Here is a 27,986-nt window from a genome sequence, read left to right as displayed (position 1 = left end):
AATACATAGGGCCACAACAACTGTGGAGTATGTATTTACACGTAGAATACATGGGGCCACAACAACTGTGGAGTATGTATTTTTCATGTTAAGTCAAGTTTGTGTAGAATACATGGGGCCACAACAACTGTGGAGTATGTATTTTTAATGTTAAGCCAAGTTTGTGTAGAATACATGGGGCCACAACAACTGTGGAGTATGTATTTACACGTAAAATACATGGGGCCACAACAACTGTGGAGTATGTATTTACACGTAAAATACATGGGGCCACAACAACTGTGGAGTATGTATTTTTCATGTTAATTCAAGTTTCAAAGCAAGTTTATGATAAGTCAAGTTCAGTTCATGTTTCAATTTAAGTTATGTCAATTATGCTATGTTGTACGCTAAGTTATTCTTTAATTACTTATGAATTTGATTATGCATTTATGCTTTTACTGTCATACATGCATCATTAGTCTGTATGGAAGTTTTTTGTTAACTTGCTGAGATTTGTAATCAAATCTCACTGTGGTAGTCCCAACTACCATTCCCCCTGAATGATAGATCTTGTTACAGGACCTGAAGGAAGATCAGGAGCTGACCAACTAGATACAGTCGACTGAACGACGGTGCGTCATTAAGGTTAATATAGTAGTTAAATTACTACTTGTACGATGGAGTTGCATCTCCAGTACTTTTAGATCATAACTATTTTGGAATAGTTCTGTGATCTTAGTTATTCAATGTATCTTTATATATGAAGTATGTTTTAAGTATTTGGGATATTTTAATTTGGTGCATAGTATTGCTAAAGAAAAAAATTATCCGCTGCGAATATTGCATAATGTTAGATGCATGTTAGGATTATTGCATCTTATATGTCATGAACGGGGGCAGGTAACCTTGTGTTGCATGTCTCGACGCTTCAAATGTCCGTCCAATCCCAAACGGAATTTGGGGGCGTCACAATACAACATTCATTCAAAGCTTTCATTCTTTCTTCTCTAAGCGTTGAACCTTAAACATTGTTCATTTTGAGAGAGATATAATTTGCGCTATATTGTTCTTATTTCACTCATTGAGGAGTGTTTTCTGATAACCTACCCACTATCAGCTCTTGTATCAATAAAAGGGTGTGTATAACCATTGTGCATGTAGAAAGTGTTCTACACAGGGATAGTTGAATTATCACGTGTAAGGTGATTGCAAGTGTAGAGAGTGTTTTACACGGATCCTTTGTAGCGGTGTTGTTCAAAGGTGTAATAGATTTTTATCTCCATCTGAAGGAGGTTGAATAGTGAATTTGGGGATCCTCAAGGGGTAGTCTGAGGCAGGGACGTAGACAGTGAGACCGAACCTCGTTAACATACTGAGTTTGTTTCTCTCTTACCCTTACTCTTTATATTTATTGTTGTTTCGTATTTTATTTATATTTTATATTGTGTATTTGATTTATAATTATTAATTTTTTAAATATAACTCAATTCACCTCCTCTTGTATTAGTCATCTGGATAACAGTTTTAATTTTAGCAGCTAAATAGAGGAAAACATGCTTTGATTATTACTTTTTTGGATGTGTGTGATAGATTCGGTTTCACCGAGTTTTATAAAGAGCTTGAACCACCAAGTATTGAGCATGAGTAGCAATCTCAACATGCTTGACTCAATGATCCTCGATACCGTGTCTTTCGAGGAGCTTTTGGGCCACTGCAACAAGAACTACAAGAAGAGCCAAAGTGATCCTTTTGAGCTCCAAGACTGCCTCAAGAGGTTAGGATACTACGTTCCTAGTACCGTTCACACTATGCTCCTTCTATTAAAAAAATTCTTTACCTATCAAAAAATAGTTTCGGCTCGAATCCTGTTTACTATTGTTTGGTCGTTGAGAAAGAATGAGTACAAAGATATTGTTATTTTGTGCTTTATTTAACTTTTTGGATCTCAGATGTTGAAATTGGTGATGAAGAAGAGATTCCCAATATATCTACACCGCTTTGCTTGGAATCCTAGAAAGGATTGGCTCTACCATCTTCTATTTCGGACAAGATTGTACAACAGGTTCTATTATCAAGAGTTTGGAAGAAGATACTTTGTATCATTGAACCATTTTTTTGTTTGTTATGCTTAAGTTGTCTACTACAAAGTCAGATATCTTAAAAGGTGGAATGAGGATTTTTCTTGTGTTTCATGATACTTTGAATTTATCATCAAAGGCCAATGCTTTGATGTAAGAGACGACCTTGATAGTGAATTCATAGATCGACTGGGCTCCTTTATGGGTTGGCTTGCTCAGTGAATAATCTGGGCGACAGTAGAAGAACTCCTCTACTAATTCCTATTCGTCTATTCTTTCCTTTCTTTTTTTAATAAAAACATAAAAAAACCATGTCAGTAATGGTGTACAATCGATACATGAGTTGCTTGTATCTAGAAGAACTGGACTATGAAACTACAAGCCAAAGGATAGCTAGATGTTTTTGTCAGTTGTGAAATGGTAAAGGACGTGTCCCATTATAGATTGTAATCGTGCACTGTATGTATGTGATAACTCCGACTCAAGAATGTTTAATCAGATAATTCATGAATTACCTGTTGCTTTTATATATAAGCGTAGAGATACATTGGATAAGAGTTATAAACATATTAATTTTATGCAATACTTAGCCATTAGGAGAGTTATCCCTAATATATCAAAATTATCTAATTACCACGTTGTTAATATTTATAGGCTAAGGGTTCATCCATCCTAATAAGTAGGACGGTTAGGCCTTTATTAAACTACATAGCTCTCTTGAGTAGTTATCTTTTAAGGTGATAGGCCTTAGACTTTGATTTAGGCCAGACCAATATTAACCCCTCCAGGAACAATATTAGTTTGGAAGATAAAATCACTCAAATTCACCTCAAATTAATCATTAATGAAACTTGCTATTTTTTCAATTTATCATAAAAAAGTTAAAATTCATCTCTGTCCATTTCATACATTCAAATATATATTTTAATTTATTTACATTTTTCAGCCTATTTATATTCAAATACATCTCAATGAGATCCATAAAATCTTATTATTCACAAATCAATTCAGATCATTTAAAATTTGTCAAACATCCAAACTTAGCCTAAATATACAGAGCAAGTATTTCCATTTCCATATTGAAGAGGTGGCACAGGCAGCCAACATCCATATCCTAGATGAAGTACACTCTCGATATTTCTTGAGAGTCATTGTGTCTTCTCCTCACATGGAAGGGATCTAAAAACTGAACTGTTTGAACAATGAGTATCAGTTAAGAGATAATATTGACGAAGGTGGTCTTCTGTACCTACCTGATCATTAGAAAACTGAAGTTCCCATCATCTTCCTCTGGCTCTTTGCTCTTTCCTTAATTGTCATTTTCAGCTTTGATTGGATATCGATTTGTCACTACGGTCCAAATAATAGAAAGGATTCGTTATTCAAATCATACAACTTCAGCCAGTCACTAATAGAATTTTTATTGGATTATTTAAATACAAATATGAAATTTATATAATATGATATGATTTTATATTTGACTATTTTACTCAAAACTTATTTCTATATTGAATTATCTATTTATTAGTCAAAATAATAATAAAATATTATAAATTTAATAATCTTTTTTTCTAAATTTTTTTCTATTAATTTTTTTTTCTAAATTAAGAGCTTATATGAAAATACATTATTATTTTTTATTAAATAATATGGAGAAATAATGTAGGAGGGAGAATAGAGGGAGAGAGAGCGTGTATAAATATATTATTTTTATTCATTTGGATGTGAAATAGTAATAATTAAATTTGGTTGCAAATCTTAACTTTACTATAGCTAAAAGTCAAAAATTTTAAAATTAGATAATTCAATATAGAGCATTTTCAAGTTTTATTAACTAAATTTCTCATTAGATTTGTATTTGCATAATCCAATGAGGATCTCTTAGGCATGTTTATGACGATTTATGTGAAGCCTGTAACTAGATTTGTTGTCACATATATAATTTTAGATAAATGTTTAAAAACTTTTATAGAGATATCAAATTATAATATTATTTTTATTTTAAAATAAAAATAATATATCACATAAATTCAGGTATTAAATATTAAAACAAAGCTTTTTTTAATAAATTTTAAATATTTATAAGTTTAATAAATTAAATATACATATTAAAAAGATAAAGTTATATAAGAAAGAAGTAAAAATATCAGGTATCATTTAGTTATACAAACAAGATGAGATGATATGAACAATTTGTGAATGATAGTGAGATATTTTGTGAATAGTAGTAAAATGATTTGAGTTAATATATATGAATTTTTGAGAAATAAGAGAGAAAAAATTAAATAAAAATATTATAAAATTAAAAGATTGTTAGAATATAATTTTTTAATATTATTTTTACATTTAAATTTAAAAAAAATTAAATTATTTTTTTATATTTCGTTTGAAAAGTAGAAAAAATTATAATAATTAAGAAAATATTTGGATATAAAAAAAGGCCTCATATATGGTCTTATCAACTTTTTTTAAATTTTTATAAAAAGTATAATAAATAATTTAAATTTTTTAAATCTAGTAGAAGTAGTTATTAAATAAAAAAGTTAAAAATTAATAATCGTTTATATTTAAATATTAAAAAAAGATGGGATAATTGATTCCTATGTGACGACGGAATTTTAAAATTATAATAATGGTATTGTCTTTTCTTCTAAAGCCTAATTAACAGGAACCTGTTTTTGCCCGACAATAATGGCGGTCCCCTGTTTAAAAAAAAAAAATAATAATGATGATGGCGTTCCAGACACAGTGCCAGACTCTTAAATTATTAGTGTTAATTTATTACAACATGCATTTACGAATCGGGCTGCTGTCAAGCATCGGTGTCTTATCTCTTTTTCTTCCCCTTCTAGTAAAATCCATTGTTTTCTTTCTTTTCAACTTTTGTATTTTTAACGGCAAAGCTTAAGCTTACGATTCTCTGCCCTGTTGGGTCCTCTGAGGGAACCGAGGAAAACTTGAACTTCTCGGAGTCTTTTTCCCATTTTTACTCTCCAGTTTACTGCAGGTTTGTTCCTTTTCCCTTTTGTTTACCCTCATTTTCTCGGGAATCAAACAATGTCTTTTTCTTTCACCTCCGTCTAATGATAATCCACTGTTCGTGCTTGCTTGCTACTATTATAGTATTTCTCAAACACAGAGTAGACCCTTATATTCTCTTGATCCATGAAAGCAAAGTTTTCTGGGTGATCTATCACTGATTGTAGCATAAGTTGAACTGTAAGTACAGCTAGAGCTACTGATGCAATTCTTATGTGGGTTTATTCTATGGAGGATTTTTTATTTTCTAATTTTTTTTTTTTTTGTGGCTGAATGTTAATGATACGGGAATTTAAGCATCATTGGGCAAAAGAGATTGAATATCTGGAAAAACTCTTTCAAACGATATCGAGTAGTTTACTACACTTATTTGGCCCCGTGGATGCATTTCCTGGAATGGGGGTACACATTTCGGTTTGATATGGTGTGTCAAATGGAAAAGCGGAGATGGGTTTTCATGTTGGGGGCTGTGGCTGCTGCTTACCTATTGTTTCAGTCCCTTCTGCTTCCTTACGAGAATGCTCTCCGGTCTCTATTGCTGGAGGGTGAGGTTTCGGTACGTGCTGAAAGTAGCCTCCTGGCTGTACATTCTGTTGCCAAGTCTGTGATTGTACGTAACCCGCTGACAGTACATATGTCAGAGTTTAATGATTCGATGTCAGTTGGAGTGGTGGAAAATGAGGTTGTTGGAGGAGCAATTGGGGATGGCGGTAGATCAAAGGGTAAGGACAATGATGCAGAACATGGTTTTGAACTTGTTGTGTATAGAAATCTAAATAGTGGCTCTCCATCTGAAAATGTTGTACATATGAAGAAGAGTTTGGAGAGTGTTAGAAATAAGGGAAATAGTTCTTTTGATGAGGCTAGTGAAGGTAGGCAAAGCATCCCTCGAGAAGAGATTTTGAAATTGAGTGATGGAGTTTCTATGGCAAAAAATCCTGAAGAGAATATGCGTTTCAAAACAGAAAAATCCAATGGTGTAGATACAACTATCCAATCCGATCTGGCACTACCCAAGACAACTTCATCAATCACCCTTTCTCATCTTGAAAATGTGATGTCAAATGCAACCTCTTCTGCCAGTTCTTCTGCCCTGCAAAGTGATATGGTGACTGTAAAAAATGATTCTGTGATGTTGACTAGCTCTGGTAAGAAGAAGATGAGGTGTAACATGCCGCCAAAGTCAATAACGTATCTACATGAGATGAACAGCATACTAGTGCGGCACCGTGCTTCTTCACGTTCAATGGTACAAATATTTGTGATTTCTAAGCAAAACTTTCACATGCTTTAGTTTTATGCTGAGAACATTAACTTCTTCTAATTGGTTTTGTAGAGACCACGATGGTCTTCTGTACGCGACCAGGAAATTCTAGCTGCAAAGTCTCAGATTGAGCATGCACCTGTTGCAATAAATGATCCAGAACTTCATGCTCCTCTTTTTCGAAATGTTTCCATGTTTAAAAAGTAAGCCTCATATACATTAAATGATTTAAATATCTTTTAAGGTTGAAAGATCATTTTCATTTTCATAACTGGGTTCTCAACCAGCTCTACTTCCTTGCATGACCTGTAAGGAAAACTACCTTAGGCCTTTACCATGGTGGATATATCTTTTGAGCACAAACGCCCACGGAACTATGCTAGCCAATCATATATGCACCATAATCCAAGATAATAATGGCCATTGTATTTCGACACCCTTTCTATATTTGTGCTTAAGTCTTAGTGCTGGTCTTTTGGACACAAACTAAGCCTGCTGGTGATGGTCTTGATCTTTTTTTAAAAAAGAACTTTTCATTTTTCAAACTTCGATTTGGCTGCTTTTTCAGGAGTTACGAACTCATGGAACGCACACTCAAAGTTTACGTCTACAGAGATGGTAGTAAACCCATCTTTCATCAACCGATACTCAAGGGATTATATGCCTCAGAAGGATGGTTCATGAAGTTGATGGAGGGAGATAAGCATTTTGTTGTGAAGGACCCTCGAAAGGCTCACCTATTTTATATGCCATTTAGTTCACGGATGCTAGAGTACACCCTTTATGTACGCAACTCTCATAACCGGACAAACCTACGCCAGTATTTGAAGGACTACTCAGAGAAAATTGCAGCAAAATATCGTTACTGGAATAGAACTGGTGGTGCAGATCATTTTCTTGTTGCCTGTCATGACTGGGTATGCTTGCAATGCATCTTTCCTGTCTTGCTTTCACTCTTGTGCTAAAGTTGTATACAAGTAGTAACTCTTATCATTTTTCATTTAGAAGTGGGTGCAAGTTCTCAAAACTTGACTTGACACATTCTGTTAACTATCATCTATCACATTGGTCCATGTCAATACCACACCACAGCCTTGATGATGCTTTAGTCATTTAAATGTGAGGTTCTGCTCCTTTGAACTTTGTTCAAAATGACTAAATATAGCATATCAAATAGCAAGTTATGGAACCATTGTGTAACTAAAGTTAGCTCACATTAACCTGCTTCATACGTATTTGACATCAAACTGTTTGCACAAATATTTGATATGATTCATTTGTCACTCAGGCTCCATACGAGACAAGGCACCATATGGAACGTTGCATAAAAGCACTTTGCAATGCTGATGTGACTGCAGGCTTCAAAATTGGAAGGGACGTGTCTCTTCCAGAAACATATGTCCGGTCTGCCAGAAATCCTCTTAGGGATCTTGGAGGAAAACCTCCATCTCAGAGGCACATTCTTGCCTTCTATGCCGGGAATATGCATGGTTATTTGCGCCCTATTTTGCTGAAGCACTGGAAGGACAAAGACCCTAGTATGAAGATCTTTGGTCCAATGCCTCCTGGTGTTGTCAGCAAAATGAATTACATCCAGCACATGAAAAGCAGCAAATACTGCATCTGCCCCAAGGGTTATGAGGTGAACAGCCCACGTGTGGTAGAAGCCATCTTTTATGAGTGTGTACCTGTGATCATATCTGACAATTTTGTGCCACCATTTTTTGAGGTTTTGAATTGGGGGGCATTCTCATTAATTGTTGCGGAGAAAGACATTCCCAACTTGAAAAACATACTCCTTTCAATACCCAAAGAGAAGTATCTTGAGATGCAATTGGGGGTCAGGAAGGTTCAGAAGCATTTTCTCTGGCATGCTAGGCCCTTGAAATATGATCTCTTCCACATGACTCTTCATTCAATTTGGTACAACAGAGTATTTCAGATGAAACTTCGATAAGTATGTGCCTTTTATTTTTAAGCAATTACAATGTAGAGAGAAGCGTTACTCATGCAATAATAAGTACAGAGAAGCTAGCCCGTGAAATGGAAATGAGGCTGTTGGTTACAATCTGTCTTTGCACTCTTCCTGTCAAGCTGTGGGAAAGAGTTTCTGTTCGAATGTGTGGAGGAAAATGTATAGCACTTGTGAGGGATTCTGATAGGGTGGTGTTTTGTATGTATATTGTAACATTTTTCTTTCTTTCTTTCTTTTCCCTGTTGTAAACTCATAAGATCTCAAATCCTTTTGATGTAAAGCGTTTGTTGTTCCTCAAAAACACCAAAACTCTTAGGAGTTACCGGTGTTATCTTATGGCTCAATTGTCCTTTATTTATTTATTTTTTTGAAAAAAGAAATTGCATTATCGTTGCTGTAAGGATCTTTGATGTTAGTTTGATATTTATATGGCGTGTAGAATTTCAATCTACAGACTAAACCAGGATCTGACCATGAACCCTGCTTAATCACTGAAGACGATTTGAACTTTCTACAGTATGTGTTCTTTTACATTTTTTAATGGCAGCCATAATTTTGCAACTTCGGTTTTGTGATAGGTTCGAAATGGAAACTTCTTATTGATTTTAAGATTTTTGAGTTTCAACGTGAGAATGAGCATTGGTGGCAGATTACGGAGAGAAACAGCAAGGTTATTAAGTATATCACTGTAACACCAAGGCCCAACCCATTTATTAAGTCATTACACTACCCAAGACGTGGCCCAAATATTTCAAAACCCTAGCCCATGAACCAGATAAGAATCCATGCACGTCTCCACACCGATCCCATTACATCACGGTAACAGTTTTGTGTATATATATATAGGACTGTTCATCCGAGCCGGATAAAATTCGGCCCGGACCAGAACCCTGATAACCGGGTTCTCGGTTATGGGTTTCGGCTTGGATCAAACCTGGGCCGAAATCTGTATTCCTAAAACCGGGTAAACCCGGTCTGGGTACCCGGATTTAAAACCCGGTTCCTGGGTTTTTGTTTTTTCAAAAATATCCTCAAAACCTACTCTCATTTCTTACGTCTCTCTCTCTCTCTCTCTCTCTCTCTCTCTCTCTCTCTCTCTCTCTCTCTCTCTCTCTCTCTCTCTCTCTCTCTCTCTCTCTCTCTCTCTCTCTCTCTCTCTCTCTCTCTCTCTCTCTCTCTCTCTCTCTCGTCGAAACCCTAGCTCCCCTCTACTGTCCGAATCTTCGTCGCTCGTGTCATCGTCTTCATCATCACTCTCCATCGCTCCATCGTCATCTTCATCATCACTCTCCATCACTCTATCGTCTTCTCGGTTTCTTGGGTCATTTTGTGATATATGCCGTTACCTTTGTTGTTTGTTGTTGTCGATTTTTCTGGATATATGCAAGTGTGTATGCCGTTAGTGATTTCTCTTGCTCGAAATGTTCATTTCTGTTTAGGTAGTTCAGATCTGTGTGTATCCTTTTTTGTATGGGTTTTTTAGGGTCAGATCTGTGATAGCATCTATTCAAGTTCAGATCTGCAGTAATTTTTTTAGGTTTTTTTTTTCCTTTTATTACTTTGTTGATTTGGGTCTGTTTTATTTTCATTTCTTTGTGTTTTATGCTCAAATCTAGGGTTCTTATTACGTTTTGTTTTGTTATTATTCAGTTTTTATCGTGGCTCTTAGGTTAGTATTTCCTTAGTGTTTTAACCCACTTGAGTCCTATAATCATAGCCCATACCGTTTTAGTTCATTAGTATTTATGGTTTGATCTGTTATTGTGTTGTCAAAAGAGTACAAACCTTAATATTCATAATTTTTTTGTTCATTATTAACTTCCCAAAACTTGTAGTTTCAGTGTCTTCCTGGTCTGTTAATACCTAGCTTTAACAATTTTCTATTTATTTATTTTTTCTTTTTTAATTTCTCAATTTATCTGCCAATTACATACCTAGAGTATGTGTCCAAAATAAATCATGTTAGCCCATCTTATAGTAGCATATGGTTGTATGCTAGTATGAATCTAATATATTTACTTGTTTTTAACTATTAGATTATGTTCATAGATTCAACTTGCTGTGGATGGAATACAACAGGATACTGGGGATGGGACACAACTAGATTTATGTGGAGCTATAGATAGGGATTTTGGTTTTCAATTCCAATGATATTGAGGACATGAAGCTGTTATTTGGACTAAAGGTATTCTTAGGACATGATTATGTTGATTATTTGGATTCAAAATATTCTAAGTGCTTTTTTAATTTTAGGTGATAGTGAAGTTACAATTTTTTTTTCTTTGATTCCAGAATACTAATGATATGGAGCAGTAGATCACAGTGAGGAGTTCTTTCTCTATATACTGCAGTTTAAGGCCACAAATAACTTACAGTTTCGAAAGAAGGCTATTTAGCAAAACAAGTTCTTCCATATGGAGATTAACATGTTGACAGACTGTAAGTAATTATGTATTGATGTTTATACTGCATCTTTGTTATGCTATTTTGTGTTGGAAATGAAATTCTTATAAAAAATTTCTGTTCTAGTGGTTTTGAGAAGGGTTTTTCTTACATCAAGTTCATCCCATTATTGAATGGGATCAAGGTTTCTTATTCTGCTGGGTTTGTTCTTTCTGTTCAAGAGTAAGTTTGCCATTTCCTTTTCCTTTTCCCATTCTACATGATTAGTGGTTGACAAGAGAAACATGTTTATTTTTTTAATAAGGGCTTTGTAGTGATCAGATGTGAATGGGGTGCATTTAGTGACTGTATTAGAGCTGTTGATCTTTGGAATATCAACCAAGTACTTCATGTTTGATATGTGTAATATAGCAGTAGTAGCGATGATCCTGAAAATCACATATGATCAATGATAAATCCTAATGAGTTCATGTTGCAAGTCTCAACCATAAATCCTAAGATGTCTGCAGCCCACATAGGTATTCTATTCAAATGTGTCTAGACACAAAAAATAGAGAATAAATCTATACGCTTAACCATGTTTCTATGAAATTCTGGGTTAGATCTATAATATTTTGATGAGAATGTTGATTGTTTTTTTCATTCTATTTTGTTTTTTGCAGGATCACTTTCAGGCCAATCACTTTGAAGTTGCTATTTGGTGTAGAAATTAAATCACTGATTTTGTAATTCATATATTGTAATTTAGTATTTCGTAATGTAATGTATAAATAACAAATAATATAATATGTAGTGGATTGTATTGTAATGCATGCATACTTGCATAGATGAATATTGGATTTTTTTTTTTAGTTTTACATTCATTTTTATTGCTGGCAAATTAAGTGGAACTTTGATATAGGAGTTGATGATATTTTTCAACCTCTAAAGTGCACAATCAAATTTATTCTTGTTTTTTATAAAAAAAAAATCAGAGCTATATATATGAAAATATTGGATACATTTAGGCTTTTATATGGGTTTTTTTATTTTTATTTTAAAAAAGAGAGAGAGAGAGAGAGAGAGAGAGAGAGAGAGAGAGAGAGAGAGAGAGACCCGGGTTCAATCTGGAACCCGGAATTCGGGTTTTAAAAAACCCGGATTTATTTGGTTTCGGCCCATTTCTGACCCAGGCTAACCCGGTCCGGGTTACGGCCCGGATTTAAAATTCGGGTTCCGGTTTGGGTCTACCCAGATGAACAGGCCTATATATATATATATATTCATGTATAATCATGTTGTTCATTCGTTTTCCAAATTAGGGTTACCTTCCCAAGAGGCAGAAGGTTGAGCCCTACTCTCTCTCTCTCTCTCTCTCTCAATGTTTTTGCCGCCATGCTTGCCACCGTCGAGCCCAACTCAACCACCCACGTTGCACTACCTTCTCCTGCTCGGTAAGCCCCCTCTGTCATGTGACTCTTGTACCCAGAACCAAAGTTTTGAATACCGTATCGGATGCTGTACCTGTCAAGGCACTGGAATGAAATATTTTGGTACCGGTACCGTTTCGGGATAATTGATATATGAATAAATTATATTCCAAAATAATATTTTATATATGAATATATTATACATAAATACATATATATATAAATTATAAATAGTCTGGTCTGAATTGGAGGTCAAAAAATAAGCTTACAGTTTGAAGAAATAAAAAAAAGTAAAGACCGAAATACTGGCCAGTAAGTAAGCCGATACAGGCCAAAATACCAGCCGGTATTTGGGCCGATACAAAACAGGTATAATACCTGTACTGGACTAGTGGCCTGTACAGAATATACCGGCTGTATCAGCTGATACGGTACGATGTTTGAAACAATGCCCAGAACTCCTACCCCTTTTAAAATGGAGATGGTTTGTCAAGTCCATGAGGTCAAGAGACCATTATCAAAGTGCCTTTTTATTTTTAAGATGGTGGGCTTTCACATGGACTTATTCTTAATTCATTCTAGGTTGAGATGTGTAGTTTTAAATTGGGCTTGGCTCTTAAAATTTGACTTGTATTTTAAGTTAGGCTCGATTTTATATAGATTTGTAATAGAGTTGGAATTAGGTTAAGTGAATATTAAGTGGACATCGAAAAATTTGGGATGTGATGATATTTTAGGGTTACGAGAATTTTAGAATTTTAAGAAAATAGGTTATTTAAATATTTCAGGTTTAAGTATTGAAATACGTGTTCGATTGAAAATTTAAGAAAGTTATGTGACTATTTCATAGGTGACGATTAATATTCGTCCGACATTATTGTAGGAAAATTCTAAAAAGCTAAAAAGTCCAGATAAGCAGGGTTTCTATGTTAGACTTAGCATAAAATGAATGGATTGAGGTTGATTTTATGAAAAATATGCATGTTTTGTTATGAAGACAAAACTTGAAAACAACCTCGGACATTTTATCTGTATTTGCATGAAATTATGTTTAATAAGAGAAAAATAATTTTTGTCATGACTGGTGTAGACATAAGCTATTTTTGACATTCTGCTTCTGAATTGTGCGAAAAGAACAAATATGAGATCTGAAATTTTTTGCATTGATCATTGAAGATGCTTTAAACATGTTTTTAATATTGTGAAGATGATATGAATTTATTTAGTATTCTGTTTTGATATTATGTGGTATTTGAAAACGTTTAGCATGACTTTCTGATTCTGACATTTTGTTTATGATCTGTTTCATTAAGGCCCTACCACAAGTAATAATAGTGGTATACGGCCCTACTATGGGTAATAATAGTGGTATACGACCCTGCCACATGTGATATTAGTAGTCTCTATATGAGTGCATTCCATTTTGGTGATATAGTGATTAATATTTTGCTTGGCTATTTGTAGATGTACAAACCTACCACGAGAGTTAAACATGACCTCTATTATGATATGATGCTCTGATATGATGATGATACTTAGTCATGCTATGCTATAAGGATATTTTTGAATAAGAATATTTTCAAATGTTCGCTCTAATATTTTTGATAACATGTTCTGATTGTACATTCTAAGCTAAAGATGTTTTGTTCTGCATTCTGAATTCTGTAAATGCTTATGTTTACATACTAGTATATATTCTCTACTTATTGAGTTGTTGATAACTTACTACTTATCTCCACAATATTTTTATATAATTTTGATAGTTCAGTAAAAAATCAAGAGTAGGGAGGTTGAGAAAGATTTGATGATCATAGATGAATAAGTGTCATATGGTACAAGTAATTATTGGAGAGTCTTATTCAATAGATATATTATTTAATGTTGATTCGAGTATTAAAGATGTGGATATTTTGAGTTTTTATGGAGATTTTAGTTTGTTATGTTAATGTCTTTCTCTGATGTCCTTGTGAAGAAACACTTATTTGGTTTTGAACGAGTAAATTTATATCTTATGAAGTCTTGGGAGTATGTATAATTTTGTTATGAGAAATGATTTTGGATAACAGGAGCTAACTCTCCTGACCTTAGGGAACGGAACATTACAGTCACTATTAGTGTACCCATTGTGGACTAGCTAGGCATTATGGTGGTTGCATGCCGTGAGCCAACAGGTTCGTCAGAGTTCTACAAATCTCAAAGAAATGGGAGTTAGGTGTCGTTGGCTCGATGTTGCCATAATAATTTTTTATTTTATTTTTTATTTTTTTATTTTTATTTTTATGTTGTCTAAATATAGGAGAGAGGTGAGGGGTAGTTTTATAACTGTCCCAAAAGGTCTGAAGTGTGAAGGCTAGAGGCAGTTTGCCAACAAATTGAGAGAGGTTGTTTCCATGTCCTTTGTCTTGGGTATGCAAAACAGAGCACCTCAGAGGGTTCCTTCTTGTGTTTACGTTGCATCGGGATCGAATGTGACTATTATGGAGGTTTTGATGAGATCATTATCGATATTGGAGGCTCATAGTTGTTCAGTAGGCCAATGAGAGGACCGTGGGGTGGCTGCATGGGAGGTTCATCCCCCACAGTTAAGAATAAAGTTAATTTATAATTTTTCAGGAATTGGAGTTCTACTACTCACCTTAACTTTAAAATATTTTATTATAATTGCGCTAGATACAAAGATTCTTTATAATAAATAGAGTTATTTTGTATTATAATACTGATATTATGAATGAGAGTGTGCGGAATCATTTATTAAAATTTTTCAAAATTCGCGACATAAAAATCATAACTTTTGTACATCATCTAGGCCATTGTCACGCCTCACTGGATTAAGTCCTCTCTTGCAGCTCTACCTTCATAAATATGTTGACTTGGGGTGGTTTAAAAACATCAAACAATTAAAATGAGTCAATGACATGTTAAGAAACTCATTATAATGTAAACATACTTAATATAAGGTTTTTCATAAAATATTTTATGTTGAGAACTTAAAATCATGATTATTTATAGGTGTGCTATGATACGCATGACTTATCTTAGCTTATCTAACTTATTATACTGACTCACACACTTAACCCTGTGTGTAAAGTGGTGCATTGGCTCCACATCTGGCGGCCACAAAGAGAGCCACTAATAGTATTCTAGAAACTATGGTAGACCACATTTAGCTCTGTGGCTTGCACATCCACCCATAAGTTGCATTGATATCATGCATCTAAATGACAATTTGATTAATTGTTTTGAACTTATCTTACATTTGATCTTATAAGCTTACATGTCTTATGCAACGTGAGATGCATGAGATTCATAATACATATAAACTATAATGTGCATAATGAAACATGATGAATGACCTGCTTGCAATGATATGCATAGTACACAAACACTAGCTTCCAAAGATCTAGTTTTAATAATAATAATAATAATAATAATATATAACTAGTTAACGTATGCTAAATCCTAATTTATTATAAAACTACTTACCTTGTAGTACTAATTTGACATTTAGGGGCATGGCTGATTTCCTCTCTTGGGCTTGACGCTGGTTAGAGAGAGAAATAGCTTAACCAAGAGCTTTAGAGAAAACAAATGTGTGAGAGAATGAGAGAGAAAACATAAGGGATGTTGTGAGGGGAATAAGTCAGTTGGCTATTGGTGTGGTGAACATAAGACACGCACGATCTTGAACTGGATATCTTGGGTTTGGCTATTGCATTTACAGAACTTTATGATTTTTTTTTAAATAATACACGGAATGGAAGATATTTATAGAGAGATTTGGGAGAGGGTGTCGACGAGTTTGAGTTAGACTCGGCTGCCATCATTCAAGAAGAAAGTTTGAATTTAAAAACATGATCTAATAATTCATTCAATGTAGGACTAGTGGTAACTGAGATTGCGTAGAAGACTTTAATCAGTGATGGTTTTAAATAGAAATAAATTTCTAATGATCGATCTTTAAATTCTAAAAGGAGTCTATCTAGTTCAATAAATAATAATTGAGAATTAACCTACTTATTGAGCATAATTAAAATTCCTAATCAACCTCAATAATTTATGACTTATGGGCTTATCTAATATGGCCCTAAATATAATTTAGGCCCAATAATTTGGGACGGGTTGTTACATGGTGCAACCAAAATTTAACTTTTCCAAGAAAGAGATTTGGTTTTCCAAGGGGGCTCGACAAGGTTAATGATGGTCCTTCTTGATCACCAAGTAGAGAATCTTATTGGACATGAGGGAAAAGGTGGAAGTCATGTTGCATTGGGTTGGCATGGGCTTGGGCTTATTATGGGCTGTGTGGGTAGTGAATATGGCATTTTGGATAAGCAAGTGGTGGCTGATGTAGATGGGTCAGGCTGTCTTGTGGGCCTTAAGCAGTCTGATGACAAGAAGGGAAGGAAGAAAGTTGATGGCTATGCTTGGAAAAAAGCCCACATTGTGTTTGGAGGGTGAAACTTGTAATTGGGATTGTTTCGAGTATTTTGGGATTAGCTCCTTCACCATTCATTGCGATGCTAGTTGTAGACCAACCGACATTTAGGTTGGTACAGACTTCATTGTTGGTGTTAGGTGACCCCTCGATTGTTGTGCTGGTGTTGAAAAGTGAAGAAGGAAAATTTTTGCTACAAAATTCATCGTTAGTGTTAAGCGACCTCTCGGTTGGAGTGCCAGTAACAAAAATTTTGCCGAAAAGTGAAAAAGGAGCATTTTTGCCATGATCTGTGCATCAGACCTTATTGGTTGAGAAGGATACAATCTCATTGTTGCCTCTGGTCTTGTATGTCAGGGGTTTGCAGTTAGTGTCTTTCTATCCTTGTTCTAGGCTTTCGAATGTATCACAGGTGGAGGAGACAACAATTGTGCCCATGGTGTCTCATGTTTCCATGGGTGTTGAAGTTGATATTCATTTTTTAGGTCTTGTCGCTTCTTTATTTTCTTTGATTAGTGATGCTTTTGTCACCATTGTCAGGCTGTTGTTTGTGGCTGTTCCGTTGGATGACATTTTGGTATTAGGTTGTGGGGAGCTTCTTTACTTTGTTATTCTGAATGGTATGATTGCTAATAGTGTTAATTTAGGGGAATCTCGACTAATCGAGGGGAAGAGGTTGGTGTTGAGAGTGGTTTGGGTTTTATGGGGAGAAGTCTAAGTCTTCTTACACCCTCATTGAAACTATGGAGGTTGGTCGTAACCTTCAATTGGTGTATAGGGAGGAGGAGGTGGATCCAGATCTGCTATGCACCTCATCTCCTTTGCCTGTTACGGGAGGTTCATCCTCGGATGAGGTGATTCAGAAAGTGAAGGAAATCCAAGACTGTGTGGAGATTTCTTGTGAAGGGTTTGAGGAGCAATTCATGGCACTACTCATTTCTATTGAAGCGGGTCATTCTTTTTCTCCTAAATTTGTTTCTTGTGAGAATATAGAGCTTAAGCAATTTACTTGTTTGATTAATTATGATGGAAGTGAGGGAAGTGCTAATAGAGGTAGATCTAAGGGAAATGTTGTTTTTTCCCATTAAGTTTAAAATCCTTTCTTGGAATGATCAGGGACCTAATGATCCTAATAAGCATCTTTGGATTAAGAATCTATTATGTCATTAGAAATTGGACATTGTATGTTTGCAGGAAACTAAGTTTGAGCTAATTGATCGTATCATTATTTATGGGGTTGTTCGTTTGTGGGTTGGGTTTACCTTCCCTCCAATGGTGCATTTGGGTGTATTTTTATTATATGGAATAAAAGGGTGGTTGAGTCTATTGAGGAGTGCACTGGAAATTTTATGGTGTAATGTTCTTTTAAGAATGTGGTGGATGATTTTAGTTGGGGTGTTTGGGCCAAATGTGGATAATAAAATGAAGGATTAATGGGATGAGCTTGCTGTTTGGGCAGTTGGTGTAACTTACCTTGGTGCATTGGTTGTGATTTCAAATTTCAATATCACTCAGTTCATCAGTAAAAGATTGGGAGAAGCGAAGCAAAGTTGTGCGATAAATGGATTCTTTGAATTCATATTTGATATGGGTTTGGTGGATCTACCAATTGTTGGTGGGACACATACTTGGTCCAATTAGGGCTGTAAAAATAAACTAGAAATCCAGTCGGACCGACTGGGTTAGACTAGGTTCAGTCTAGTTTGTAACTAGTCCGGTCTAGTTCTGGTTTCTAAAAACAAAAACTAGTTCAGTACTGATTTTTATATTTTCAAAACTGGTTGGAACTAAACCGGATAGGTGAATGAAGAAGCAAAAAACTAAGAACAGTAGGATTGTGAGAAAAAGGTATATGCAATTCTCATTTCTGATTACTTGATGTTTACAATGGAGCCTTACTTATTTATACAGTTCAAGGAAAATAACCTTATAACAAATTCTGTACAAAAGTGGAAAAGTGAATAATCCTAGCTAGCTGTACAAATACATGCATAACAGAAAATGATTCTAACATAAATAAATTCTATCAGGTGGGATCTCTAGAAGGTTCTTCCAACTTATCTTTTTCTAGAGCCTTCTACTCATTCCAGCATTCTAGAGAATCCAAGCCTCGTTGGCATTGCTGACTGTGTGCTGGTTGCTCTAGCTGCTTCCTATATTTCAACAGTCTCCACAAGATGGAGAGTAAATGTCTTTTACTTCCATCTTGAATAAGTGGGAATAGAAATTAGTTGAACACAATGGCTTTGTTAATATGTCTGCAACTTGTGAACCACTGCTCACATATTCTGTAACTACATTGTCTTCTTGAATTTTATCACGAACTAGGTGACAGTCAAACTCTATATGCTTGGTTCTCTCATGAAAAATAAGGTTGGCTGCTATATGCAATGCTGCTTGAATATTGAGGCTGCTTGAAGGTGAGATATTTATAGGTCATGCAGTAGATATCTAAGCCATGACAACTCGCAACAAACACTGGCCATAACCCTATATTCAACTTCTGTTGAAGTCCTAGAAATTGTATCTTGTTTTTTTGATTTCCAAGACACCAAAAAGGTATCAGTAAAAACACAGTACCCTGTTACTGACCTCTGTGTATCCAAACATGCCCCCAATCCGAATCACTGTAGGCCCTAAGTTGTAGATTAGATGTTGAAGGAAAAAATAGCCCTTGAGCTAGTTCCCTTTTTATGTATCTCAGCTGTGATGCCCCCAAATTCCGTTTGGGATCGGACGGACATTTGAAGCGTCGAGACATGCAACACAAGGTTACCTGCCCCCGTTCATGACATATAAGATGCAATGTTCCTAACATGCATCTAACATTATGCAATATTCGCAGCGGATAATTGTTTTCTTTAGCAATACTATGCACCAAATTGAAAATATCCCAAATGCTTAAAACATACTTCATACATAAAGACCCATTGAGTAGATCACAACACTAGTCCAAAATGGTTATGATCCAAAAAATACTAAAGATGCAACTCCATTGTACAAGTAGTAATTTACGTTAACTACTATATTAACATTGACGTCGCACCGTCGCTTAGTCAACTGTGTCTAGTTGATCAGCTCCTGATTCTCCTTCAGGTCCTGTAACAAGATCTACCATTCGGGGGGAATGGGAGTTGAGACTACCAAAGTGAGATTTGATTACAAATCTCGGTAAATTAACAAAAAACTTCCACACAAGCGAATGATGCATGCATGACAGTAAAAACATAAATGCATAATCAAATTCATAAGTAATTAAAGCATAATTTGGCGTACAACATAGCATAATTGACATAACTTAAATTGAAACATGAACTGAACTTGACTTGACATGAACTTGATCTGAAACTTAACTTAACATGAAAAATACATACTCCACAGTTGTTGTGGCCCCATGTATTCTACGTGTAAATACATACTCCACAGTTGTTGTGGCCCTATGTATTCTACACAAACTTGACTTAACATGAAAAATACATACTCCACAGTTGTTGTGGCCCCATGTATTCTACATGTAAATACATACTCCACAGTTGTTGTGGCCCTATGTATTCTACACAAACTTGACTTAACATGAAAAATACATACTCCACAGTTGTTGTGGCCCCATGTATTCTACGGAAACTTATTCTTTAACTGCTTAAATACATACTCCACAGTTGTTGTAGCCCCATGTATTCTACGTGACACAATTGCTGTGTCTCACGTAGTGTATGCGTCACAATTGCTGTGACCCCATACATAAGTAATCAAGATGAAACGTGACTGGAATACGAAATGACTGAAGCCCTGACGTAACATAACGTGACTTGAATATAACTTGAAATACATGACCAACTTGAGATAGAAATATTTCGTAACATTGCATAACATATAATAGACAACATATTTAACATGTCATATTTACAACAGTGAATATTACATGACTTGACATACATGTAATAGATGACATACTTAGCATAACGTACTTGTAAGGTACAGTAATACATGACAGAATATATTATGTAACAAATAAAAATTGACGACAGAATAAATTCTGTATAATAGACAATTACGTGATAACTTGGCATGGCATGACATATATGATAACATACATACATACACTGTAGTTCCTTTACTTAGCACATATACACAATAGACTGCTAGTAAGTTAAAAGCTAACTTACATCGATCTCTGCATTTCTTATAAAACTTCAAGTGCGACCACGAGGAACTGTAATTAGTGATTTTAAAAGTTAGAACTAAATCACTAAATATTTGAAATATGGAAAATACTAACTTAAAGAGTAAAATTTTCATTTTACTCTTTACATGTGGGAAAATGACCGTTTTACCCATAACTTAAGGATTTTGCATACTAACTCCAAAAGTTTCTAAAATTTACATTCCTCATGTAAATTTTGTCCTAAACTTAAATATCAACTCAGAAAAATTTAAAACAAAACACAACTATGAAGAACACACTATGGCCGAAACATCCATAGGCCTTGATTTTTGTTGCAATTCCTTCCAACTTCAAAACTCATGCTTAAACCAAAATTTTACAACAAACATCTTCCAATCCTAAGTTCAAAACCATACTTAAAACATCCATTTAGAAAAAGCTAATAATCAACACCAAACTTTTTTGTAAAAGGATCTAAGCACTTGAATCACAAGTTTTGACCTTAAATCAAAACATCTCCAATAATTTCAAAAATCAAATCTTACTTCTAACATATTCATAATATAATCCTAACATCAACCATGCTTTAAATCATCAAACTAAAGTCACCAAAATCACAGAATAACATTTGGAGTTTTTTGGTTTTACACTTAGTCCAAAAACAGAAACTTTTTCCTCAACTAGTTTTGATAAATCTCTTGATCTATGACTTATAAATATATGATCTTCAAACCAAATCATTACATGGTTTAAAAAGATGTCCTAAAACATATATAAGCTTCTAATTCAAGATCACATGGTTATAAATTAACCAAAACATAAATTTAGCCAAGAATATCCACACTTTGGCTTATCTGAATATCTCTTTGCATAAAATTTCATATATTTGAAACTAACATCAATTATCTTCAAAATAATAATATAACATGTATATAAGATGTTTAGGATCCTCCAATAAAATTATCAAAGTCATTAGAATAGGTTTAGACCACCAAAGAGTTAAACTTTCTCAAAACAGAAACTGTTTTTCCTCTTCCAGTTTCTAAATTTCTAAATCTAAGAAAATCTTTCATCAAAACCTTTAATCATGCAAAAATACTCAACCAATAGTCATATATACATGTTAACAATACTCCATAAAAATTTTGGACCAATATCTATCCATTAGCTTGGTCAAAAACTCTAAACTATAACATATTCTCTAGTTTATCTTCCAGAATGACCTTTCTATAGTTTACACAATATTTGACTGACCAAATGATCTTCAAATGGGGCAAATAAGATATCCATGTAAACTAGACTAAAAAAAGAATAACTTATATGAAGGAGACTTTATGATAAAACACTTACAACAGCTGCGAAATGGGCGTGCAAAAGACCTCCTAAAAGCTGTCCGAGAGAGAGCGTTTGATATTCTTTCAATGGAAAGTGTAAATGAAGATAATTTCATGGGGAGAGGTGGCTGGAGATACTTATGGATGAGATATGGAAGAGATGAGGCTGGAGTTGAGAGTTGAGTGTAGTTTTCTCCTACCCAAAATATCTATAAAAGATTATCTCATAATATTCTATCCAATAGTATCTACAAAAAATCAACTTAAGATATTTTTATCTAATAATATCTATAAAAATCAACTCAAAATATTTTTACCCAATAATAATCATGAAAATTACCTCAAGATATTTCTTTTTATCCAAAAATATCTACAGTTTTGAACAGACGTTTTGTCCGAAAATATGAAAAAATGTTATTGCGCCATAAGACTTTAAATAACCCTCCGAGTCTAATGGCACAAACCATAATACATTTTGACACTTCTAACTATCTCTAATAATCAAAAATACACTTATGATACCATAGTAAATAATAACACTAACTATGTAGTTAGACAAAAACCTATACGATTAATGGATTCGTGAAAACTTATGGGGTTTTCACGAGGTTCCTAAAGTTAATAGAAATTTCATAATTGAATTTCTAGCGGGTTGTTACATCAGCACTTTGTGAGTAGCATTTAAATGTGGTATTCTAGGATCTTGCATGTATTGACTAAGTAATTGAACTGAGTAGGAAAAATCAGGTCTTGTGACAGTCAAATAAAGTAATCTCTCAATGAGTCTTCTATAGATAGAAGGATCTGATAAGGGTTCTCCTTCATCTTTATAAATCTTGATATTTTGATCCAATGGTATCTTGACCGATGTTGCCCCAATTTTCCCTGAGTCAAATAAGATATCTAATGCATATTTTCTTTTACAAATATGAATTCCCTTTTCAGATCTGGCCATCTTTATGTCAAGAAAATATTATGAAGTTTCCAAGTCTTTAATCTTGAATCTATCATCAAGTGAGTTTTTGAGATAATTAATAATTTTCACATTGTCACCAGCCATTATGACATCATCAACATATACCAATATAGTTGTAAAAGAATCTTTTGTGCTTCTTGTGAACAAACTATAATCTGCTTTGGACTGCTAAAATCCTTGTTGGATGATAAAGGAAGACAGCTTTGAGTACCATTGTCAAAATGCCTGTTTTAGGCCATACAAATTCTTGTTAAGTTTGCAAACTTTTGCTTGATTACTTGTAGAATACCCTGGTGGCAGCTCCATATAAGTCTTCTCATATTCACATCAAGTTGATATAAATATCAGCATTTGATTGCTGCCTCAGCAATTAAAGTTCTCACAGTCACCATTTTAGCCATGGGTGAGAAAGTTTCATGGTAATCTAGACCCTCTAGCTATGTATATCCTTTTGTACTTAGCTTTGTGCATCTCAAAAGTCTCATCTGGATTAAACTTAATTTTGTAAACCCACTTACATCCTATAGCTACTTTTCCAGGAGGCAAATCTATCACAACCCAAGTATCATTCAACTCTAGAGCTTTTATTTCAACATGCATGACATCTCTCCATTCACGACATTTAACAGCCTCTTGGTATGAATAAGGTTCAGTGTGTGTGGAAATGGATGTAACAAAAGCTTTATGCAAAACTGACAATTTGTGATATGATAAAGTAGCACAAAGAAGAAAGGGAGCACCTGAAGTAGCAGAACCTTTCTTCTTATTCAACACTTGTGAATGGGACAATGAGGAAACTTGTTGACAAACAAAGTCCTACAAGTGTGAAGGAGCTCTCTTGCTTCTATTGGATCTACGAGGTAGATGAGGGGTTATGGAATTGGTTTGGGTGGAATTAGAATATTCGAATGAGTTATTATGATTTAATGTCTCATTGGTTTGGTGCATATTCTCTGTAGATTCTATTAAAGACTGAGAAACTTGATTTATGGAATAGTTGAAATCAACATTAGTTGGATGAGAATAAGCTAGATCACTAGGACTACGAAGAGTGTGTTCAGGTTCCATATTCTGACCTTTGAAAGGAAAAATATTTTCATAGTAAACAATGTTTCTAGCAATAAAAACATTATTTGATTCAAAGTCCAGCAACTTGTAACCTCTAATTCTAAAAGGATATCCTATAAAAACACACTTTCTTGCTCTTGGATAAAAACTTGTGTCTATTGTGTGTGAGAGTGGATGCAAAAGCAAGACATCCAAAAACTCTAAGATGAGAGTAAGAAGATTTGGTTTTAAATAGAAGTTCAAAAGGTGTTTTATGAATTATTTTTTTCCTTTTTTGATACATAAGGTGTTTTATGATTGAGAAGAGGAGTAGGTATCTTGTTTATGAGAAAAACAGTACTCAAAACACAATCATTCCAATGTCTTGAAATTCCACTTTGAAATCTTAAAGCTCTAGCCACATTTAGGACATGTTGATGCTTTCTTTTAGCTATGGCATTTTGTTGGGGTGTCTCTATAAAGGTCTTTTGATGTATGATGCTTTTCTTTGAGTAAATTCATTTCATATCAAACTCTCCACCATTATCACTCCTAATTACTTTAATTTTTACTTCAAATTGGGTCTCTATCATGTTACAGAAACTTTGTAGAGCACTAGAGGTTTCAGATTTAAGTTTGAGTATGTAAATCCAAATGCATCTGCTAAAATCATCTACAATGGTGAGAAAGTATCTTGATCCATCATAAACAATTTCATTACACAGTCCCCACAAGTCACAATGAACAAGTTCAAAACAATTTTTCAATTTGTGTTGACTAACTTTGATTGATAACTTATGCAACTTGGTTAAAGGACAAATAGAACATGGTTCCCTTGTGCTTGTGAGCTCAAATACATGATCAAGACTTAGTAAATTTATCCTACAATCTGAAGGGTGTCCTAGTCTATAGTGCTATAGATTGAAATCTTCTGATTTGGTGATAACAGAAGATGATATGGTAGTTTTGTTGGCAAAAACAATCCAAGCTGCAAGAGAGATTTGTTCTTGCAGCAAGTGGTACAAACCTTGCCTCACCTTAGCAATTCTAATTGTTTTCCAAGTTAAAAGGTCCTGTATAAAGCAAGATTTAGGAGAAAAAATGAGAGAACATTTTGATGCTTTAGTTAGTTTTCTAACAGAGATGAGATTAAAGGAAAAAGATGGGACACATAAAACTTCTTTTAGAGACAGTGTCTCTGTCAATTTAACTGTCCCTATACGGGTGATAGGAACTATTTCCCCATTTGGAAGAGCAACCGAATGTCAAATTTTTGCCTTAATAGTTGTGAAAAATGAAGGGGAACAAATCATGTGATCTGTTACTCTTGTATCCATGATCCACGAGACATCAGAAGCACATTTAGGCTTTGTGCTACAAGTAGATAGGCAAAAAGAAATACCAGAAATCTTTGGCATACAAGGCTCAGTTGAAGAGGATGGTATGAGAGTTTGCACTTGGTTGACTAAGGAGTGTAGGGTTGAGTGTTCTGTGTCTTGACTAATGCCATGAGTTGACCATATTGCTCTTGAGTTAAAGATACTTGGCCGTTGTTACTAGCTTGCTCCTGTCCAGTAGCCATAAGAGTTGTAACTTGATTTGCAGAAGATGCAGTAGTTTGTGGTCTTCCATACAACTTATGACTTGAGGGATAGCCATGGATTTTGAAGCATTTGTCTGTTGTGTGTCCTAGTATTTGACAATGTGAACACAATGATTTTTTAGGGTTAGCTTTAAAACATTTCTCAATAAAATGACTAGATATCTTGCAGCAGGTACATAAATACTTCTTTTGTGATCCCACATTTTGTCTTCTTGCTTCTTTTAGTGCAAATCTTCCCATTAAAACCATGGTCTCAGTAGTGAGAATATCAATAGAAATTTGTCTTCTCTTCTCCTCTTGCTGAAGGATTGAGTATACTTCGTTTAAATGTAGAAAATGTTTGATCAAAAGTATTTGTGCCTTGATATCTTTGAACGAGTCATTTAGCCCATAAGAAACTTCATTACACAATCTCTTTCCTAATTACTCACCACCACTTTCAACCCTCCATAAGTACAGTTGAGAATGGATTCATAATTCATCAAGAAGAATTTTTAATTTTAAGAAGTATGTATTTACAATGTCCTGATTTTGCATCAAGGCTACAATTCCCTACTTCACTTCATAAATTATGGGAGCATTTTGCTATGCCAAGCGTTGTTCGAGGTCCAGCCATAGTTGATGTGTTGTTTTAGCATATAGAGTACTAGCTTTGATGTCAACAATGATATTATTTTGTAGCCAAGTGATAACCATATCATTGCATCGAAGCTAATGATCCATTAATGGGCTATTTGCATCATTATTGGAGGAGAGAAACAAATACTCTATTCTAGAGCGAAGAGAGCAGAGACTATTTTGAAAATTTCTCTAGCTGAATTGCTTCTCAAGTGACTTACTTTGTGCCAATGCATACATGGATAGTTATAGGCTTGTAGATTCACTTAGGATTTATTCTAATACATGAACTTCCCTAGTACACGAACACCCAAGTGCATGAATACCCCAAATACATGAATCTCCAAATACATGAATTACTTCTTTCAAGATGAACATTTACTCTAGTTCATGAATCTTCCAAAAGACAACTCCCCATCTAACATTTACTAAATTAAGTTTATTATTTAACAATCATCTGGTTCACAAATGCTTCCATCAATGAATCCCAGCTTATTTTTTATTCTAAGAGTTCTTCTCATTGACCTTGCCCAAGAATGATAGTTGCTAGAGTCTAGTATTTGTGTAACGAGTAAGGGACCGGAATTATCATTAGTGCGAATAAAAGATGGGCGGTTTGAATTTGTGTTTGGAATTTAGTTTTAAGCCATGATACATACAATTCTGATACCATGTAAGAAATATAAGCAAAACTAATACAAGAGAAGAAAAACGGTGATTGAAGAAGTAGAAAACTAAGAATAGTAGGATTATGAGAAAAAGGTATATGCAATTCTCATTTCTAATTACTTGATGTGTACAATGGAGCCTTTCTTATTTATACAGTTCAAGGAAAAGAACCTTATAACATATTTTCTAAAAAAGTGAAAAAGTGAATAATCCTAGCTAGCTGTACAAATACATGCATAACAGAAAATGGTTCTAACATAAATAAATTCCATCAGGTGGGATCCCTAGAAGGTTCTTCCGCTTATCTTTTCTAGAGACTTCTGCTCCTTCCAGTATTCTAGAGAATCCAAGCCTCATTGGCATTGTTGACTGTGTGCTGGTTGCTTCCTATATTTCAACACATTGTGGTGCTGTGAGGAACACTTGTCTTTTTATGGATACTGTCGGATTTGATTCATTAGTGGATGACATTTTCACCTCCCTCTTGACTTTGACAAGTTATATATGTCCTCAATTCATTCACTTTATTGGTGAGTGTTTTTTTTCCAATATGTGCATGCTGTTGGCAATATGTGCCCTTGTCATCACATGGTAAATGCCTTCAAGATGTAGAATGTTTTGTAATTCACTGATGTTGTATAGTCATCAATTTTATTGAAAGATAATGGTTAACTTAGGAATACTGTTGTTATTTCAGAAGACCTTGTATTTAAAGATATCAATAGATGCTTGAAAAAACTTAGCGATCTATCTATTGAAAAAACTTGGGGATCGTTTCTTTTGGAAAAAAACATCCAAGATCTTTATGCCACGGCATTCATAGATCCTTTTATGAATTTTTTTCACTATCTTCTAAACCTTGCATCTCCATTACTGTTAAGGATAAAGAAGTTGAAGAAGATAAAAAAGCCATAGGAGACTAGAAGTTCAATCACAGTAGATTTAGTTATCTAGTTGCAATCTAATTGTTATACTTTCTTCTTATCGCT

General features: G+C 34.4%; 2 protein-coding genes and 1 long non-coding RNA gene across 3 annotated transcripts; 2 read left to right on the top strand and 1 right to left on the bottom strand.

The window, feature by feature from the left end:
• Positions 1 to 1,201: 1,201 nt before the first annotated feature.
• LOC122303104 lies at positions 1,202 to 2,249 on the top strand. The gene is made up of 3 exons (XR_006240600.1): positions 1,202 to 1,358; positions 1,573 to 1,756; positions 1,932 to 2,249. It is a non-coding gene; the product is annotated as an uncharacterized LOC122303104 (long non-coding RNA).
• A 3,283-nt stretch (positions 2,250 to 5,532) lies between these two features.
• LOC122304884 (xylogalacturonan beta-1,3-xylosyltransferase) lies at positions 5,533 to 8,009 on the top strand. Its single transcript, XM_043117148.1, has 5 exons — positions 5,533 to 6,348; positions 6,436 to 6,566; positions 6,932 to 7,280; positions 7,652 to 7,931; positions 7,975 to 8,009. The coding sequence occupies exons 1-5, from the start codon at positions 5,533 to 5,535 to the stop codon at positions 8,007 to 8,009; spliced, it is 1,611 nt and encodes a 536-aa protein (XP_042973082.1).
• A 28-nt stretch (positions 8,010 to 8,037) lies between these two features.
• Positions 8,038 to 8,682, bottom strand: LOC122304775. Its single transcript, XM_043117041.1, is given in 2 exon segments — positions 8,038 to 8,181; positions 8,183 to 8,682. Coding segments are annotated over 2 exon segments (240 nt in total). The 5' UTR covers positions 8,279 to 8,682.
• Between the last annotated feature and the right edge of the window lie 19,304 nt (positions 8,683 to 27,986).

This window comes from Carya illinoinensis, chromosome 3, assembly GCF_018687715.1.
Source record: "Carya illinoinensis cultivar Pawnee chromosome 3, C.illinoinensisPawnee_v1, whole genome shotgun sequence".
NCBI classification, from domain to species: Eukaryota; Viridiplantae; Streptophyta; class Magnoliopsida; order Fagales; family Juglandaceae; genus Carya; species Carya illinoinensis.
Note: the sequence above shows the minus strand (reverse complement) of the source record. Positions and strands in the feature narration are given on the sequence as shown.

What these genes read in the sequence shown, in the direction of transcription:
- LOC122304884 (XM_043117148.1), top strand. Translation starts at nt 5,533, where the DNA reads ATGGAAAAGCGGAGATGGGTTTTCATGTTGGGGGCTGTGGCTGCTGCT. An exon ending in AATGTTTCCATGTTTAAAAA is followed by an intron (nt 6,567 to 6,931) that starts GTAAGCCTCATA and finishes CTGCTTTTTCAG; the next exon opens with GAGTTACGAACTCATGGAAC. An exon ending in CTTTGGTCCAATGCCTCCTG is followed by an intron (nt 7,932 to 7,974) that starts GTGTTGTCAGCA and finishes CATGAAAAGCAG; the next exon opens with CAAATACTGCATCTGCCCCA.